General features: G+C 32.9%; 1 protein-coding gene across 1 annotated transcript; it reads left to right on the forward strand.

Moving 5' to 3' along the window:
• The first annotated feature begins 11,003 nt into the window (after nucleotides 1-11,003).
• Nucleotides 11,004-13,520, forward strand: LOC112706207 (RING-H2 finger protein ATL11-like). Its single transcript, XM_025757384.3, has one exon. It carries the CDS (start codon nucleotides 12,051-12,053, stop codon nucleotides 13,206-13,208), a length of 1,158 nt encoding a protein of 385 aa, XP_025613169.1. The 5' UTR covers nucleotides 11,004-12,050; the 3' UTR covers nucleotides 13,209-13,520.
• The last annotated feature ends 8,456 nt before the right edge of the window (nucleotides 13,521-21,976 follow it).

Below are 21,976 nucleotides of genomic sequence, written 5' to 3' on the forward strand. Positions count from 1 at the left end.
TGAGAAGAGGAAGACGCATCACAGCCTGCCAAATCCAGCCTTCTCTCTTGTGCAAATGGATAGGGAGTTTGGATGGATTCTGGGTCGGTTAGGGGCATGGGTTCTTTATTTTTGACATGGGCTGGTCTGTTGGCCCAGGTCTCTGTCAAAAAAAAATCAGAAAAAAATTAAAAAACATATAAGAAAGTAAAGACAAAAATATATAGCAATTATATTGTAAGTCATGTCCAATCAATCTATCCGCATAAGAATTTATATTTTTAAATTTGTGGTAGACAATAACAAAGCTTTAGCTTGGCAATAAAAGATTATAGACCCTCAAATTTTTTTATAGAAAAATTAGTAGTATTTTGTACATAAAAAAATATTTAGTTCAAGTAGCATATTTTTTTTCTCTCATTAGAATTACTATGTTCAATATTCACTAATAAATTTAAATTTCTACAATTTTATAACCAAATAAAAATAGAACTAAATCTCCTAAAAAAAATTCAAATCTTTTAAATAGATAGCTACCATATTTAATACTCAAATATAACTCCAAAACGAGAAAAAATAGTAATAACTCTTACGATTTTATAACCAAATAAAAATAGAACCAAATCTCTTAAAAAGATTCAAATATTCACATTCTAAATAAATAGCTATCAGTCTACTATGTTTAATATTCACTAATAACTCAAAAAAAAAAAAAAGAAAAAAACACTAATAACTCCTACAATTCTATAATCAAATAAAGATAGAACCAAATCTCCTAAAATATTAAAATTTTTTGAATAGATTTAGCAACTAAATAAAAAAAATTGAATTTCTTTGACTTCTTAAAGAGACCACCTCTCAACTGAAAAATAAAAAACGCTAATAATAATATCTAATAAGAACAACGTCATAGCAAATCATAGGTCGTACGACAAAAAAAAAGTAATGGTAAAATTATCTACAATAAAATTATGTATTTTTATTTATTTAGTTTAATATTATTTTATGTTTTACTGTTTATTTAATTTAATTTTTTATGTTATATAAAAATATTAGAATATTCAATAATTATTAGTAACATTGTATTCTTATAGATTGATAGAAGAATTTGCAAGTTATAACTTAAGAAATTTCAATCTTTTAAATCAAGTTTTGAGTACAAGTAATTATATATTTTCGCATCATCTTTGTAAAATTAGATAATTTTTTCTTCATTTAATTTAGTGCTATTTTATGTTTGTTAGTTCTTTAATTAATTTTTTTTGTCAGAAAAAGACATTCAATAAGTATTGTAAATTTAATATTTATCTTTTTAATTATTTTTTTACATAATTCACAAGTTATATTCAAATTTTGTAAAATTATGATGATAAAAAATCAAAGAATTGGTGCATTTTTTTAAGAGGAAGACTAGCGTTCAAGAAGGAAAAAATATAACTTCTACAATATCAACACATATAGATCGGAGAGCTCTTCTACTCTAATGAATCATGAAAAAAAGTGAGATACAATCTTCAAATGTTCAAAGAGTTGCATCTAAAGAGATGTTATTCCTATGCACGTTTTTTTTTTTTTAAATTGACTTTCATCTTCAACATCATTTTTTCTTCTAGTAAGCAACATGATGAATTACATGCTATCAAAAAAGATGAAATTTTTCATTTATTAGAGATTGATGAACTTGCAACTGATAAAGAGGCAAATCAAATTGGTATTTTGAAACAAGCATGTGATATTTGATGGGGTTCTCATTTCTCTTCTATTTGCAGTTTGATAAATATATATGGTACAATGTTGACTTTTTACAAAAGGTTATTATTGGTGGACTAATTTATTCTCAGTATAGTGATGCAATAGTGCTTACAATACCTTGATCTCATTTGAGTTTGTATTGCTCTTGCATTTGATGAAAGATATTATGAAAATAATTGATATTCTTTGTCAAATTTTATAAAAGCAGGTTCAAGACATAATTAATGTTGTACAACTAGTTTATTCTACAAAAATATTTATCCAAAAATGAGAGATGATAGATGGGAGAAATTATTGAAAAATGTAAAATTATTTTATGAGCAGTATGATATTTTAATTTCTGATTTAGCTAATTCTTATATAGCAAGGCAAAGACACTCGCATAACCAAAAAGATCATATTACAGTTGAAAATTATTTTAGAGTGGAGATATTTTTAATCACAATTGATAAGCAATTATAAGATTCGAATAACAGATTCAATGACCAAGTAATGAGTCTAATAAGTCTGAGCTCTACTGTCATACCAAAGGATACTTACAAAAATTTTTAGATTACTAAGATTTTTACTCTTGTTGACAGTTACTATCATAGTTATTAGAACTGGATCGAACTGATCAGTTCAACTAAAAGATCAGTGAATCAGAGGTTCGGTTTTGCATTAGGACTAAACTTACAATCGAATCCAATGGTCAAATTTTTTAAAAATTGCCGGTTCTTTTCGAGCCGCTTACAAGAATCGCACAGGTCCATGGGTGGGCAAGTGCTCTGCTGCACATAGGAAAGGTTTTTCTTGCTTTAGAATTAATAGCTAAAGAAACTCAACAAGATTCAAACCTGCAGCCTGTAGACTACACAAGAGTGGCCTTCTTACTAGAACAATGTTATCTTTAGTATTCTATATGCTAATCATTGTATATATTTCCTCAAATCAGGAATTGTCATCATTTTAATTTAATTTTAGTTTTATTTTCTGTTTTAAAATTAATTATATTTCTTAATTCTACATGATTAGTAAAAAAAATACTTTTATTAATTTTAAAATGTCTTCTTTATTTATAGTTAGGGTTAAGTACGATTTTGGTTCCTAAGGTTTAGGCCAAAAATTTTATTCGCCCCAATCTTTTTTCACATTCGAATTCGTCCATAAGGTTCAACCTTATTTTAAAATAATCATTTTTATCTAAATCTTAAATTTCTGAACAAAATTATCTCTACCAAAAAAATTATAAAATTAAAAAGAAAAGAAAAGAAAAGAATAGAGAAAGAGAGAGAAGAAGAGAAACTCGACCTTAATGTTCACCACCACTACCACCAATGCTTCAAAAATTTCTATTTTAAATACAACATCAAATTCTTCAAATCCAGCAACAACAACAACAATAAAGCATTCATATTTTAAAAAAAAAAAATGAAGAACTTCATCAATTATAGAGAGAGACAAACAAGATATAGAGTGAAGTAGAGACACCATTGCTATCGCTGGAGAAGGCCGTCGACAACCAACAAGGAATATGGTGACGACAGTGAGGGTGCCGCGACTGACGCCAAAGAGGAGGGCGACCACGATGGAGAGAATGTCCTTCGATGGCGAGGCGAGGCAAGGGTGCGGCAAGGTGAAGGCGGCCGTCAATCTCGATGGCGGCGAAGTAGTCCTCGATGGCGGGGTCGAAGAAGATTTTGGAGGAAAAAAGGAAGAAGGAGCAAATCTCGGTAAAGGTGGTGAGTTTAGCGGTGGGTGAGGGAATGTGTAAGAGGAGATGACGAAGGTCTGGCAGGGGCGGACAAGAGCGGTGGCAGAGAAGAAGGAGATGAGGAGGCCGAGGACGACGATGATCTGGAGGAGGTGGGCTATGAGAAAGAAAGGGAGAAATTGGTAGAAAGTAATTGAATGGAGAAGAACATGCTGATGAAGAGGAATAGATACAGATGAAGGGCATTTTAGCCCGAATGATGATTTTAAAACCAAGTTGAATGTTAGGGACTAATTCGAATGCAAAAAAAGGTTGAAGATGAGTAAAATTGTTTACCTAACCTTAGGGACTGAAATTGTACTTTTCTCTTATAGTTATATGATATCTATTAGTATTATTTTTAATAAAAAATTATAAAATATATGAGTATAATTTGATTAATAAATTACTTAAATCTAAAAGTAACAATTAAATAAATATAAAAATAAAATAAATAAAATTATTTATTGTGAATAGAGAAAGAAAATAAAATTTTATATTATTATTTAATTATTACCGAGTCAAACGATTCAACCAGTCATTTAAGAGTTGAACCAGTAATCTGTTCACCCAGTACCTTGAACGGATTGATTACCGGTTCGATTTTGATAACTATAATTACTATCCTAAAAACTTTACTAAACAAGAGAAGATTAATTTGCCTTTTCAGCTTTCATTTTATTCTTGATGCTATCAACATCCAAAAATGAAGAATCTATCAACTATGCATGAATTGTTTAGATGTTTAGCAGAAACAAAAAAGTCAAAAGTGTATTACTTGATTAATAGATTTATTCATCTGATATTAACTCTTTCAGTTTTTATAGTTACTACAGAACAATCATTTTCATAAGAAACAAGATGGAGGATGACTTTCGCACGGATAATTTGGTTATTTATATTAAGAAAGAAATTGTTGAAAAGTTTAGTTCTAATTCAATTATTGAAGATTTCAAGTCACTAAATACTCGAAGAGTATCGTTATAAACTATTTTATATTTTTATCTGTAAAATTATTTATTTATTATTATATTAGAAACAAACTTAAGAATAATTATATTTATAAATTTTATTTTAATATAAATACTATTATGTAATTTTTATGTTAAATTTTTGGTCCCTTCAAAATTTTTCTTCAAGCTCTGCCACTAATGGTAGATGCTCCAACTCACCAGTCTGCTGTAATGCTTACAAATCGCCAAGACCAAAAAACTCATGAAATGAAGATTAATTGAGTCTTGAAGATACATATACACAACCACTTTTGAGTTAACTTCCATCGAGTGAAATCTAGATTTAAATGCCAGATCCAACTCCAAAAAAATGTCCCAGAACTCAGCAAAAGTCACTATACAGATGTCGAAGTTAATACTATAAGGTGGTAGGAATTTTTCTTCATGATCTCTAAGGATTTCTCCACAAGCCGCTTTTTCATTCTTCAACACAATGCCATCTGAATTTAGTTTGATGAAAGGAGGTTTGGCAAAGCCACCACACCTATTTCTCCATAAAATTACCCACTCTCCTCTTTACCCAAAACATCTTTGCTTGGGCCAGGTGATAGTCTTTGGCCAAATATAGAGCTAGTTCATGGATTTATCTTTATCGAGAGTTGTATCTCTTGCATAAATGAACTGATTCTGATGGAACCATAGAGAATCCATTGTGCTAACGAAAAGGAGAGGTCACAGGATCCTTTTGATGTGAGACTGAGAAGATAAATTCACCAATAACCAGGGAATCAAGGATCAGGTGAAAAAATTACCTGTAACTCATCCTTCCATTTATGTTCTTCCATGTCATAAGCACAACTCTGCAGTCATAGAAAACATGAAAGAAAACTCAAATGTAGATCCACAAATATTACATAATTATCCGGAGCTATATGTCTTTTAAATCGGACTTCATTTATCAGCAACACTTCCTTAGCAACTAACCAACAAAAGTTTCGAATTTTCTAGGATACTTTAAGCCTCCAAATCTTAGAATACAGTTCAGCCTTATCATCCTTCAAGAAGCTTAGGTAGAGACTACAAGCTGATTTAATGGTAAACAAACCATCTTAATTCAGGAGCCACGTAACTACATCATCCTCCAACCTTGGCTCTAGGGCCTTTAAAGTAGTGATAATGGGTCTCCAATCCTCCCCCAAAACATCATCGATGTGCTTCAAATTCCAACCATTATTGACAGCATAATCATAGACTCTCTCATCAAGCATGTTCTCAGTTACATCACTCTAAATAAAATCAACTAAATTACGAACTCTTGAGATTCAATAATTTTTCCAAAAATTGATGTTATCTCCCAAAGTAACTATAAACTAGATTCTTTTTGAATTTCTCCTTTTCCAAATATTTAAACAAAAATTTTGCTTTTTTATTGCTGAAATAAAATCAGTACTCATAAATTTCACATTACGCTTACGATTATAGTCATATTTTTTTATTATAAAAGAAGTCATTTTTGCAGTATAACATTACTCCTACGATTATAGTTATATTTTTGTACTGCTAATGTAATTTCTCATCCACTTATAACTGTGGTTAATGGCATTGGAAATCGCCAATATCTACCAAGGATGTTTGTGCTATTTTTTCGTGGAAATTGTTGTCCCGAAATTTGGTGAACTTTTAAAGAGTCTTCTTGGTATACAATTTGTATGCTTAGTTTTTAGTACTATTTCAACAAGTCACTATTTGTATGCTTTTAAGATTTATGTCTATCCTTTGAATCAAGATTCTCTACATTAAGAAAGTTGGTAATCACTCTTAAATTAAGATAGCGGAGCACACATTTCATACAAGTTACAAAATCAATAGTGATTAACGCTTCACTTTACCACTTTACTAACATTTTCACTTTAGAGAATCCAAATTCATATCCTTCAATATTATTATTTTTTAACGGAGAATACTATTTTCTTGTTGATTGATGATGTTAAAGGGAGAATCCTTATTTCTACTAATAATAATAATTTATGTAATCCACTTTTTTTTTCCGACATGGTTCAGACCCCAAAACAGGCCCGAACCGACAGAACCTGGAAGAAACTAGCATGATGACGCCTTTCCTTCCCTTCTCTACGCCGCTGTGCTACGAAGAAGACCATTTCTTGAGCGCCCCCTCTTCCAGCGTCTTTCCCCTATCACCATTAGTCGTTGGTTTCCGTCGTCGCCAATCAGTGGTGGGGTGAGGTTTTTCGATGATGACACGACGATGCTACTGAGGTTCTATCCCAAATGGTACTTCAAATACATTTGTCGTCCCTAGATACAAGACTTCGACTGCCGTTGATGGCTGAAATCTTGGTAACCATCACCACCATTGTTCGAAGTTAATGATCGGAATAATTTTTTTCCGGAGTTTGTTGAAGATGATTCTGCCCTTGTAATGCCGTGTTGTTTTCTTCCGCTACCTCTCTACACCTCCTTCTCTGTTCAATTAAGATCCTATTCTTACTCAACTATATGATGATTTCCAACGGGAGATTCCAGCTCCACGAATGATTTAGCTTGCCTACTAGTTTCATCACAGCCCCATTATGTGCTAGCTGATTGCCCTCTCTAGATACTCAAGTGAACTCAATGTCACTACCATCTCCTTTCATGTACAGAATATCTATGAGGATGGAATCAATGTCAGCCACTCTATTCTCAACCTTTAGCGCCTGTACTACTTATGAGTTATCTGAGTCGATTAATATTTTATTGATTGCCATATTCTTAATCAGAATAATTACCTCTCTAATTGTTGTGGCTTCAGCTACCAGACTTAAAGTTACCATAATTCTTAATGTTGAACATGCCACCAGCTGGCCCTCTCCATTGCTGTCAACAACGGCAACAACTTTCTTTCCAATGATTGCTTTATAGGATGCGTCAAAATTAGCTTTCATCCATAATTGAGGGGGAGGATTCTAGGATTTTTTTCATTTATAAAATAAAAAAATTATTATTTTTTCAACATGATTTTTGGACTTTAATTCCCAAAATACGATTTTTTTTTGCATTTAAGCAAGTTCGCCGGACCTCCGGCGAACTCCATAAAAATTGGCAAGTTCGCCTAACTCCCGACAAACTTCCTTTTACATTTTTTTAAATTTGCGTTTTTAATCCATTATCATTATCTCCAAATAGTATATAGATCTACAAACAGTATACAAGAATATACAAAAATACACTGACAATAAGTATGACTTCTTCAAGGATTTTTTTAATTATAAATTAAAAAAAAGCCATATTTAACCATGGCAACCATTGTTATCGTCTCTAAAAATACATAGGTACACCGGAATAAGCTATATTTAACAAAAAAAATTTAATTATAAATTAAAAAATAACTTTCTAAAAATAATCCACTTTAAATATATCAAATTGAAAAGTTAACAATGATAACTATTATTATCGTTTTACATAAGAGTACAGAAAGTACACAGGATCACAATTCTTGTTATTTTTGGACTTTAATTCCCAAAATTATTTTTTGCGTTTTTAATCCATTATCTCCAAATAGTATATAGATCTACAAACAGTATACAAGAATATACAAAAATACACTGACAACAAGTATGACTTCTTCAAGGATTTTTTAAATTATAAATTGAAAAAAACCATATTTAACGATGACAACCATTGTTATCGTCTTTAAAAATATATAGGTACACCGGAATAAGTCATATTTAACAAAAAAATTTAATTATAAATTAAAAAAATAGCTTTCTAAAAATAATCCACTTCAAATATATCAAATTGGAAAGTTAACAATGGTCATTATTATCGTTTTACATAGAGTACACAAAGTACACAGGATCACAATTCTTGTTATTTTTGGACTTTAATTCCCAAAATAATTGTTTTTTGCATTTAAGCAAGTTCGCCGGACCTCCTGCGAACTCTATAAAAATTGGCAAGTTTGCCTAATCTCCGACGAACTTCCTTTTACGGTTTTTCAAATTCGCATTTTTAATCCATTATCATTATCTCCAAATAGTATATAGATACCATGTCATGACACCGCTCATCCAAAGGTTTCAGCTGATGGAAAAATGTAACATTAATGATTATATCTCTAATACTCCATAAACCTCCATTGTACACATTGTACAAGTATTCTATTGGCTTCTCATACTTTTTGTTTAAAAAAATTCTTGTTAAATATGACTTATTCTGGTGTACTTATGTATTTTTAGAGACGATAACAATGATTGTCATCGTTAAATATGTTTTTTTTTTAATTTATAATTAAAAAATTTTTGAAAAAAGTCATACTTGTTGTTGTTGTTTGTGTATTTTTGTATATTCTTAGATACTGTTTGTAGATCTATATACTATTTAGAGATGATGATAATGAATTAAAATCACGAATTTAAAAAAACATAAAAAGGGAGTTCGTAGAGAATTAAGCGAACTTACTTAAATACAAAAAAAAAAATTTAAAAATTAAAGTTTAAAAATCATGTTGGAGGAAATAATAATTTTTTTTATTTTATAAATGAAAAAAATCCGAAGATTCTTCTTTGTAGTTCTCTTTTTCATCAACAGACCTCTAACTTTCTTTGGGTAAGGGACGTCTAACTTTATCCAATTAAAAACAAAATACGTATAGCCCACCCAATCAAACAAAAGACCAAAACAAAACCAGAAAAAAATTCTTTTCTAATATATATAAAGATATTAATGTAATTTTATATTATTATAATTTTTTTTCTCATTTTTTTTATACAAATAATTTTTTTTTATTTTCTTTTCATATATTTTCTCTTAATCCAAACAGCATACAAATAACTCTATTATTTTTTTTATTTTCTTTTCACTCATTTTTTTTTCTCTCATTTTCTTTTCTTTTATTTTTTTTTTCATACCAAACAAAACCTAAGAGATATCCAAATAGCTTCCAAGCAAGGAGCAATAATAACTATATAAATTCAAGACAAAAAAAAAAAAACTATACAAATTTAATAGCCTTGTAATAAAAATAATAAATATATTATATTCTTTAATTAAGTAATGGGTTTGAACATGAAAAAATAATTTCTACGAATCACGGTTTTTACATTTGTCCAACAAAAAAGGATACTACATTGTAAATTCAATCCATCCAATCCCCGAAGCAATGAGTTTCTAGTGTATTACATTAACATTAACCCCTGGATCACACGCAGGGTCAATCCCTAGATAACTATAATATACGATATCATGATTCCAAATTCCAAATTCTCAACTTTGAAATTTTTATAATTAAATTTGGGAAACACAGAATACACTTTTCTCAATCTCAGGTCCAAGAGTCCTCACGGCTCCATATCCGCTTATTTAGCCACACATTTTAATTCTAATTAAGTAACTATACAAAAGCTCTACATATATTTTCTTTAGACTTTAGTCTTTAGCTATTTAATTTGAAAGAGTGATGTTTCATCAACTGCTTACTGGACAAATTAATTTAATTTAGAATTTGAGTGGAATAAGTTATTATGGTGTGACGGGGCATTTTTATTATTCAAACTCGAATTTTCAAGGTAAACTTCTCTATTTAACCAAAAATTCAAAGTGACAAATGAAGGAATACTTTTATATTTATTATAAATTAAGAAAGGCTTATGTTATTGATTCTACGTCCTATATTAAATTGGCACCCATATCTAATTTAGTTCAATATAAAATAAAGAAAAAGTATAGGGTACCAACATATTATCCGCAAACTTCTGCCAACTTTTATTTATATTTGTGTTTCATGGAAGTGTGTTCGTAGATGTGTCTAGTAATTAATATATTTTAAATACATATATAAAGAGACACATCCAGAAAATATATCTATAAAGACACTTCTGTTAAACACAGTTATAAAAAAAATATTTTTATTAGACACATCCACGAACACACTTTCATGAAACACAATTATAAATAAGAGTTGGCAAAAGTTGGCAGATATATTGTTGGTAACGTACCAGAACCATAAAATAAATTCTAAATCGTGTTGAATATAATAGAGGACTACGTGTAATTTATCGGACAAATACGAGTGACATATAAAATTATAAATGTTAAATTAATTTGGTGGAGATAGCGATTGATAGAGTTGCAAATTAAATTAGCAGCCTAATTCAACAATCTTGGCTTAGTTTTATTCGTTAACTTGCTGGTTTAAACTAGCCCATTCTTTCTTCCGCCATTGCAAAAGATTATATTACATGAAGCTACTGGACCTAACTCGAGTAATCATTAGACACCACTTCAGTATATTGTTCAATACAATTAATTTGACTTTCATTTCACCTCAGTATTATCTTTTATTTTATTTTTTTTAAAAGGGGTAATCATTCTAATCCATGAAGCTAGAGAGTATCTTTTGATTACGCACAATGAAGCCATTTGTATGCTTTCCAAATTCTGTCCATACTCAGAATGCAACATTCAACCTTACAGAGTCCCATCACCGAGTCTCTAAGAACTTCCCTAAAATGAGAAAAAGTAAAATAAAAAATTATTTTTAGTATTAGAAAGTAAATTAGTTGATTATACGCGGAAACTTCTTTATTTTTTCCTCTTTTTGTGATAATTAAGATTGATACAGGCAACATTAATTTTTGGAAGGTGCCAAGGGAAACATGGATATAGAGCACAGATCGGAAAAATTCTAAATAAAAAGAATTAAATAATAGGGTGCCTTTGATTTGTATTTTTATTTTTTATTTTCATTTGTAATATTTTTTGTTTTTTAAATTTTATAAAAAAAAAATAAAAACAGAACACAATATTTTATTATTTTTATTTTTTTCTTTATAAAATTCAAAAAACAAAAAACCCTAAAAATAAAAATAAAAAATACAAATACAAACCACCCTAAATGTCTCCACAATTTATAGGTAGTGGTGGCTGAGCTTGGTGCACTGAAAAAATATGTTCATTGAGGCTCGCTATAGTCTATATAGTCTAGACTTATCCGTTGTAACTTAGTGTGCGGCCATAAGTCCCATTTCCAAAAAGTCAAAACCAAAATAGACATCCTGCTCCTCTACCTGTCTAGTGTCTACCCTTGTAAGATACGTTTGGATAAAGCCAATAATCAAGTATAGGAAGAAAAAAAAATCTTTGAATAAAGTTATTTTTATAAGATATTTTCATAAGCCAAATAGAATAGCAGAATATGAATATCTACTAAAATAAAATATCAGCATCCAAAGCATAAGTTTTATCAACAACAGAGAGCCAGAGAATACAACTGCAGAGCATAGACCCAATCCCCAATTTTCTTCCACAATAAGAAACTCCTCTTCCTGTGTTATATTAAGTCCTTGAACATTTTCATCCTTGCATGTTCTTTTTCTGCATAGCAAAAGCTTTGGTTTACAGTAACAAGGAAATCATTATCAACCTGAGACCAAAAAAGAAAAAAGGTTAACGGCAGCAATCAGTGGAGAGTGGAGACATGGTTTTACTAATAATTTACTATTAGAATTTAGAACCCACCGTAATCATTTCCTCCTTCATTTTTCCCTTTTCATCCAAAAAAAACAAAAAACAGAGAAAAGAGAACAGAGAAAAAAATGAAATCCAACACCTCAACACTACTCTCTTGATCAGATATGTCAACCACCCATACCCAAACACGCCACCATGGCCTTCTCGCCGCGATGCTGCTCCTCCTCCACCTGCTCCTTCCGCCGCCTCATACCGCCGCGCAGGCCGTTAACTCGCTGCCGCCTCCGCCGCCAGATGCCATCTCCAAGGTGAAGTTCGACAAGTCCATGGCCGTCGTCCTGGTCATCCTCGTCATCGTGTTCTTCGCCCTCGGCTTCCTCTCCGTGTACACGCGCCAGTGCGCGGAGCGTAGGATGAGAGCGAGGTTCGACCTCACGTTCCCCCTCGCCGGAAGCCACCGCCGGCAGCGTGGTTTGGACCGGGAGATCATCGAGACGTTCCCGACGTTTGTTTACTCCGCCGTGAAGACACAGAAGATAGGTCGTGCCACGCTAGAATGCGCCGTGTGCCTCAACGAGTTCAACGACGACGAAACGCTGCGTTTAATTCCAAAGTGCAGCCACGTGTTCCACCCTGATTGCATTGACGCATGGCTCGCTAACCACTCTACCTGCCCCGTTTGCCGCGCCAACCTCTTCCCCTCCGACAACAACAATAACGATAACGGCACCTTCGTTGCCGTTCAGATCCCTGATCCTGAGTCCAACGGTTCACATAGATCCGAAATTGCACAGATTAATAACGGTAACGATAACGGCGGAGGAGGAACGGCAACGGTAACGGAGTCTCCGAAGATGGATAGTTCAGTTAATCAGAGGCGTACGCCGTTACGGTCATGGTCAACGGGGTTTAGGATTGGGAATTTGTTTCCAAGGTCGCACTCGACGGGTCACTCGCTGGTCCAACCGGGGGAAAGCTTGGAGCGGTTTACGCTGAGGCTGCCGGAGGAGGTGCGAAACCGGCTGCTTATGAGTTCGACGCCATGTCAGACGACAAGCAACGGCGGCGCGGCGTTCTCTCGAGAGAGCAGCGTGAGGAGAGGGTTTAGAACCCGGAGTGTGGGTCCCAGGAGGGGCTACTTGCAGTATGAACGGTTTGGCGGGGTGGAGCGGCGAGGGTTCAATTGGACGCCGGCGTTTTTTAGTAGGGCCAGTTCTACCCGGTCTCCGGGGAACGGTTCGACGGCGGAGGAGAAGAAGGAGGTGGCGGTGGAAATTGGTGAACGGTCTTCGGATCGGTTATTTGCAGGTGGTGAGAGTTAGGTATTTGTTTAGGTTTCTAATTTAGGTAATTTGGTTGGTTGGTTGGAGTAGAAGGCGATTGTCAATTAGCTTCATTTTCACACTACAATTTTATTTTTACTTTTACTTTTACTTTTACTTTTACCAATGTGTCAAAGCATACAAGATCAGATATATACACACAAAATGCTACATAGAGATTCATCCAAACAGTCATGGTATGGGGTTTAAGGGGTTGGAATTCCTTCATGACGCGTATATGTTAAGCTCACATGTATCTATCAACTGAGCCTCATAATCTTCTTCATAGAAACAAAATTACATTTTTTGGAAGGGAATACTTATTATTTTTATTGTAATGTACTAATGTATAAACTTTTTAAAGGTCTTGCGATTACCAAGTATTGTTATTACATAGGAAAATTTTGTATTAATACGCTGGTATTTAAGTGATTTTTAACCATATAATCAAAGATTAATCGTTAAAATTTACTGAAAAATACTAGGATATTGATATACTTAATTTTTCTATTATATATATAGATTCGTACCACATGGATTGCTAAATATGTAATTTAAAATAAGTTTAGAAGAAACAAATTGATAATGTGGTGATTTCATTACTAAACTAGCTAAGTCGTCGTAATTTTTGACTTTGTTAGTGATGGAACTAAAATTTTAACATTAAGGAGCCAAGTTCTTATAATAATAATAATAATAATAATAATAAATCTATAATATTTTTAGTTTTAGTTTTTGTATTTTTTATTATAATGAACTTATTCTAAAAGTATTTTTTTAAAAGTATAATAATAAAAAAATTTAAAATTTTTTATGCATTTAATGCATTGAAAATATAAAAAAATTATATTTTCAATAACTTTTAGTGAAATCTATTTTTAGGCTAATTCTAACTTAAAAAAATTTGTGTGCACATAAGATGAAGAGGAATAATTAATCTTATTTTAAAAATTAATAAAAATAAAATAATATATTCTATGTAATAATTATTCAATGTCTTGTCAAAAAATTAGTGTAATCTATAAAATTATTATATAAATTTATAATAAAAATGCGTTTATAAACTAAAAAATCTAGAAGTAAATAATTAATAATTTAGCATATATATAAATATGTAATCTGGACTTGGTCAAAATTAAATAAGTTAGTTTAGTTAAAAAAATTTGTTTAGTCAAAGAACAAATGGTTAACTAATTATATGTTGGAAGCAAGTTATATATGATGATAAGATTAAGTTGATATTTATCAATTTATTATATAATTTGATAAAGTTATATAAGTTGATAAGATTAAGTTGATATTTATTAATTTGGTAAATATTAAATAAGTAATAATTTATTTATTTTTCATATCACTACTTTTAGTAAATTATATATAGGTAATTAAGACATTTGTTAATTAGCAAGTGAAAATGTGAGAGAAAAATTAATAAGGTTTTTTATATATATAATTTTTTTTGTATGAATTTTTATAATATATAAGAGAGTATTATAGATTTTTTTATGTATTTTAAAAAATTATAATCTTTACTACTTAGTCATGTTATTTTTATTATTTTCTAAAATTATTTGATTCAATTTTATCTGTTTTTCATCTATAAATTTTAGCTGCACTATTTTATCTTATTAATTATGGTAACCTAACAGTGGTATTAGAGTCAGGTTCTTAATCTTTAACTATAAAAAGTAAGTTGGTGTTAGAATCATGACAATAAAATTTAAGATTAAAAAACTTAATGTAAACAATTTTTTTCTTTGCAAAATGAAAATATATAAAAGTTATTTTGAGGAATGAGAATTACTTAAAAGCAATAAAAGACAAACTCATTGGGGTTCTTGATGACAAGTGAAAAAAAGATAAACAGAAATATTGCTGCTAATTTATACTTAATTGTGACAGTTTTTATACTATAAAACATATCAAAAAAAGAATAAATAGTCAGTTAATCATCATTGATCCGAATAAGTAACACTGGATGATTACTAAAGGTATCTGAATATACAATTAGAAATTTGATGCTGCATTATATTTTAGAAGGTCCGAATTTATCATCAAAAGTTCTGTTGACTTAGATTTTGCAAGTGACCTTGAAAAAAAATTTTATTATAGGCTATGTGTTTATACTTATAAGAAGTACTGTAAATTAAATATCTAAATTACAAGCTATTGAAATATTATCAAATATAAAAGTTGAATATATAACGACTACACAATTTTATAAGGAGGCAATTTAATTGTAAAGATTAGTGGAGGAATTCAGACATAAACAAACAAAAAATTTTAATATTTTATAACAATTAGAATGTCTTGTACATCACAAAAAATTTAGTCTTTCGCTAAAAAATGAAACACATAGATAGCAGTAGAAAAAAATTCTCTTTATCTATTAAAAATATGAGCAATATGATATATCAAAAGAATAATTTTAAATGAGAAATTAGTAAAAAAATATTTTTTATTTTAAAATAAAAAATTATAACAAGTAACTAAAGTAGTAAAAGTTGGGGCATATAAAAGTTTCAACTTAGTTAACTATGATTGCCAAACATACGACTTGATAAGTATAGAAGAAATAATATAAGTTGATAAGATAATATTCTAATAATTAAGCTAGTTAAATTATAATTTTTGATTTGGTCAAAATTGGATAAGTTAATTTAGCTGCCATCTTTAACTTTGATAATTTAACAAAAATTATATTTTTTACGTCGTTTTTTTTTTTTTTTTCCTTTTGACTCTTTATGAGAATAATTCACTCTTTTTCTTTTGGGTAGGAAGGGTAAAACCAGTTGAGTCTGTCGGGTCGATCCGCTAAACCTGCTAAAGAGTGAATCGGGCTAAAATTCAGAATCCGCCAAATTAAAAGAACCCGTCAAACCTGCACCGCTAAATTGGAGGGTTTTAGCGGGACGGGGTGGACCGATCCGCCGGACCGAAAATTTTTATTTTTTTATTAAATAAAAAAGTAATTACTATTATAAAATTAATAATTATAGAATTTTTAAACACTTTTCTTTCGGTTTTTGTTTTTATTCTTCTTTTAGTTATTAACTTTATTTATTTTATTTTACAATTTCGTATATATGCTCAAATTATGTGACTTATTTTTTAAAATAAAGATGATTTTATTGACAAATATTAGTTTGAACAATTTTATTGAAGTTAAAAATTTAAAAAAATAATAAAAAAATTATATTATAATTTAATTATTTTTTATTTGTATTTGATTTTTTAATTATTACTTTTTGGTTAATTTTAATGAATTTTATTTTTAAAAAAAAATAGTCAAACGGACTAGCCCACCAATTCGCCAAAAAACGAAACGGACTAGCATTTTAAACCTATTTTAGTTGGCAGGGAAGGCCGGTCTGTCCCGTTTATGGAACGGGCCTAAGCGAGACGGGGCGGGTTGGAGCGGACCGGCTCGCTTTGACACCCCTAGTCGATACACAATATCTACTTGCACATTGTACTAAAAGCTCTTTTTAAACCACTGGGTTCGAATCCGGTGTGACTCTCGGAAACAAACATATATTTGCAATTATTTCTATCCTGATCATTTGCTTCTAAGTACCTATTATATATGATAATTGTTATGGAATTTAAAAATATTTATTTAACTTATTAAAAAATTAAAAATTAATATTTAATTTTAAAAATATAAAATAAATAATAATTAAATATTTAAAATTTATTATAAAAAATAAATTAAACAAAAATTAGACACTAAATTATAAACACTATAAAATTCATCAATATATATATATATACACATAGATAATCTGTACTTTGTGATACCGAAAGAAGCATTTTCATAACCCTTTGTATAGTACTAAGAAAATTTTGAACAATATTCTTGTTACGTTGGGTAACCGGAGGTTAGTGGACTGGACTCGTTAGGTTGGCTCAATCGTCTAAAGGAGAAAACCCTTTGACTAGCTTCGCGTCTGAGAGCCTCCGTCCGACTTGTGTGTATGAGAGAATGGAGGGTGGTACCTACAAAGATACTCCGATGCCTAAGTTAGCAAAGGGGTAAGCAGGTTTTTAGAGTATTGAAACTTAGAGATACCTGAGGGGTGTCAGTGTATTTATAATAGTGAATCAATAACCACCGTTAGAGTAGTTCCACCTTTTAAGGAGGATAACCGTCCCTTTAGGGAAGTTGAGATATGACTCCTGGAAGTGGGTTGAGAGATTTTAGGTGCAGTTACTTATTTGAATAGGTGTTATCTGCTAGCTAATCTTCACTCCCGACTTCCTTAGAGTAAGTCGTGGTTAGATTCGACTTATTGAGAGAAGGTCGGTGTTGAATGAGGGCCAATCTTTGAATTGGGCCTTTCATCTGGACCTGGACCTTAGTGTTGGTTCAGGGTATGAACAATGCCCCTATTTGAGTACAATCTCTTTTCTTTAAGAGTTTGATTCGAGTATTTTAACTCGGGCTTGTAGCTGATATGGTGAGGAACCGACGTGATTTTTCGAAGCCGACGTGATTCAAAATTTCTCAACAGTCGTGTCTAATCAAACGTCGCGTCCGTTAGGGGTTTCATATTTACACGTGGGGATCAATTACATTAGTAATGGCGCATCTCTTTAATGGTCGCGTTGATTTTATCTTTTTGCCCCTGGGGTGTTTATAAATATTTTTTCCTCTCTTTCTTTGTTTTCTTTCTGAAAAACTTTTTGCCTTCACTCTCTGAAAGAAACTTCTTCTGTTTGAAAAGAAACTTCTTCCTTCTTCGAGTCACCGTCGTATCTGCTCATCTTCATAAGTAAAGGTCAGTTCTTCTTTATTAATGAATGCTTTTTTGTTCGCATTCTTTGTTTAAGGGAGTGTTCATAGCGAGTCTGGCTGTAGGCCTAGTGCTTCTGTTTTGTGGGGGAACTTATTTTGGCCATGTAGAGATCCTGTTTTTAACCCTTCCCCCTTTTTCTTTGTAGGTTTCGTCGCCCCTTTTTTACTAAAAAGATGTTTTCTCTCGAGTCTCTTTTACGATGGGTGGACGTTACTGTTCTCGGGGAGGAACCCCTCGTTGATACTGATTATATTAGTGACCTCCGTACTCACCATAGAATTTGTGTTCTTAATGAGAATGAACCCAAATATGAATTGATTTTCCCAGGTCCTAAAGACCAAGTTTGTTTTGGGAAGGCTGCTGATGCTCACCCTCATTTTCTTTTTATGTATGAGAGTCTTTTTACCCGCTTGGAGGTGCTTTTGCCTTTTTCTGGCTTTGAGGTGGAAGTTTTAAATCATTGTCAAGTTGCTCCAACTAAACTCCATCCCAATTCTTGGGGTTTTATGAAAATCTATCAGCTTGTCAGTCGAGAGCTGAACTTTCTGACCTCTTTAAAGAATTTCTTTCATCTTTTCCATATGACTAAGCCCTTTAGTGGGCAAAATAATAAACAGTAGTGAATTTTCTTCTGGGCCATTTAAGGTCGAAAAATTTTCAACCTTTTTTATGAGTCCTTCCATGACTCTAAGAATTTCTTTTTTAAAGTTCAAGCTGTAGAGGGTCACCATCCCTTTTTTCTAGATAAAAATTCTTCTCCCCGTTTTTCGTTATACTGGTTGGAGACTTCTTCTGTGGAGAAGTATGGTCTGGATGACTTAACTGTGGTCGAAGAGGCTATTGTGGGGTTCCTCCGAGAAGTTTGGAGGAGGGCCCTTTATTTGGATACGAAGACGTTCTTCCAAGGGTCTCCGAGCTTTGTTCAGGCCCAGATAAGTAGTATTTTGTTGTTAATTTTTGACTTGATTTTGTTGTTTTTGGCTTTGAAATTTTTGAGTTGTTATTTGTAGACTTTTGCTTTCCGACTTGATAACTTAACTTTCTATTTTCTTTTTCAGAGATGGGGAAGAAAAATTCTAACTCCTCCTACCAGAAAGTACAAGATGCCAAGAAGAGGTCTCGCGCCTGAGTTGACGCTGCCAGGGCTGCTAGCACTCTTCCTCCTCCTCCTCCTCGTAACTTGGAGAATTCCTCTCGTCCCATCATGGTACCTTCTTCCTATACCTCTTCTCTTCCTTCTCCTCTGGCCCGATCTTCTCCTGAACCTGAGAAGAAGAGGCGCAAGACTTCAGAGTCTAGCTCCTCTTTTGCTGGGGAAGCTAATTTTGATGGTCCCAAATTCGTTCGAAACCACAGGTATCCTTATACTCGAATTAATATGGATGATGTTTTCGTTCAAAACCATCTTAATTTCTTAGTTAAGGGGAGTGTTCCGGCAGCTGGAGTGTGTACAAGGCTTCTTGATATTTTGGAGAAGGCCTCCCTTAACTCTTTGGGTTCTACCCAAAAGGTTGAGGAGTTAGAGGGGAGGATCCTTCTTTATCAAGAGGAAGAAAAAAGGCTGACGGAGGAGGTCGCCGAGTTGAAGGAGGAGAAGACTCGGCTCCAGGAGAGGGAGAAAAAGTTAATGGGTCAGTATGCCATGACGGAGGGCCTTAAGAAAAAGGCGGAACAGAATTAAGTGAGGCTTTATGGGGAGAATCTTGATTTGAAAAAGGAGCTGGCAAGATGTCGGGAAGCTTATCAGGATCTGGAGGACTCCGTGGTGGAGGGTTCGGAGATAGCCTGGAGGATCTTTAAGGAATAGGTCGGAGTCATCGCTCCTGACCTGGACCTTTCTCCTTTTGATCTTGACAAGATAGTGGTGGATGGTGCCATTGTTTCTCCTCCCCGTCCCGAGACTGATTTCGACCTGAAAACTCGGGGGCAGAGAATAATAGAATCTCTTCCCTGTGGAGAGCGTCAAGACGGAGATCTCCCGAGTTCTTCGGGGGTCCCTTCTTAAGGTCAAGAATAGCCTGCTCCGTCTTCTCCTGTTGAGGATCCTGCCTTTCTTGGTGGCGATGGCCATTCTTCTGGTGGCGTTGATCTCTCCTCTAAATGATTATGGCTATTTGGGGGCCCGGCCTGTGGGTCCCATGTTTTTAAACAATTTTATGTTTTTGTTTGATGTGGTGGTTGATTCCTAACATTTTATGGCCTTTTATGGCCATTAACAAAATATTTTGCTTAAAAATACCCTTTTTTGGATAAGGGTTTAGGACAATTTTGGTGCGTCCATGCTGTCTATTTTAAAAACTTTTTTTTATCTCTTTTTGCTTTGGAAAATCTTTCATCTTAGCTGGCTATCTTTTGCTTAAGTTATTTTGAATTTTTCGAAGACTTGGGACAGCCTCCGCCTTTGATTTTTGATAGACTTTCTTATCTCTTTTTGTATTCCCTGTACCCAATTTCTGTTTTATTGAGTTTCTGTAACTTAGGTTATTTTTGTGACGCATTTCCATTCTTCTCAGTTTTATCGACTTGTAAGTCGATAAATTTCTGAGTTTATCATGATCTGCTTTTATAACCTCTTTACACCGACTTGTACCTCGTTGTTTTATCTTGACGACCTTTTAGGTCGGTTCATGGGATTTTCACGTTTTGTCGAGTTTAAGTCGATGCGTTTCGTAGAAAGAGTAATAATGACGCAAAAGGAATTTATAAAGAGATGTGGAAAAAAAGATCTTTATTTAGTCACAAAGGTACCTTTTTTGCTACTAAGGGTTTTTACAATTTGTTGCCCCTTAGTCTCCATTTTGATGTCTCGTTAAAAACCCTCTTCAGAAAAACCCTTTCTTTGGAAAAAAACTATGAAGTTGGGAAAAGAGTACACCAGGGAATGTAGTTTGCTTTTAACTATAGTACCTTTTCATATTACAAGCATGCCACGACCTAGGTAGCTCAGTGTCGTTTAAGTCGGTCACCTTATAGTAGCCCTTTCCTAAGACCTCATTAATTTTGTATGGTCCTTTCCAATTAGCAGCAAGCTTTCCGTCCCCAGATTTTTTTGACTCCAATGTCATTTCTAATCAAAACCAGGTCGTTGGGGGTGAAACTTCTTCGAATGACCTTTTTATTGTATTTGTTTGTCATCCTTTGTTTCAATGCTGCTTCTCTTATCTGAGCTTGTTCTCAGACTTCAGGGAGTAGCTCAAGTTCTTCTTTGTGTCCCTGTATATTTTTGACCTCGTCATAAAAGCTCACCCATGGACTTTGCTCGTTGACTTCAACTAGTATCATAGCTTCTACGCCATAAGCAAGTCGGAAGGGTGTTTTTCCTGTGGCAGACTGAGGTGTAGTCTGATAAGCCCATAGTACTTGAGGGAGTTCTTCAGCCCATGCTCTCTTTGTATCTTGCAACCTTTTCTTCAACCCTGCCAGTATAACTTTGTTGGCTGCCTCGACTTGTCCATTCGCTTGTGGATGTTCTACCGAGGTGAACTGGTACTTGATCTTCATACTGGCTACCAGGTTTTTGAAGGTTGAGTTGGTGAACTGGGTACCATTATCAGTGATGATGGAGTGAGGTACTCCATACCTTGTGATAATATTTTTGTAGAGAAATCTCTGACTTATCTGGGCTGTGATGATGGCCAAAGGTTCTGCTTTGATCCACTTCGTGAAGTAGTCTACCCCCATTATTAGGTATTTTACTTGTCCAGGCGCTTGGAGAAAGGGTCCTAATAAGTCTAATCCCCATTTTGCGAAAGGTCATGGAGAAGTTATACTAATGAGCTCCTCGGGGGGAGCGACGTGGAAGTTCATGTGCATTTGGCATGGCTGGCACTTCTTCACGAATTCTGTGGCATCTTTCTGCAAGGTCGGCCAGTAGAACCCAGCTCGGATGACTTTCCTAGCTAATGACCTGGCTCCGAGATAGTTTCCGCAGATACCAATGTGGACCTCCTCTAAGACTTCTATTGTCTTTGA

The sequence above is a fragment of the Arachis hypogaea genome, chromosome 8, assembly GCF_003086295.3.
Source record: "Arachis hypogaea cultivar Tifrunner chromosome 8, arahy.Tifrunner.gnm2.J5K5, whole genome shotgun sequence".
NCBI lineage: Eukaryota > Viridiplantae > Streptophyta > Magnoliopsida > Fabales > Fabaceae > Arachis > Arachis hypogaea.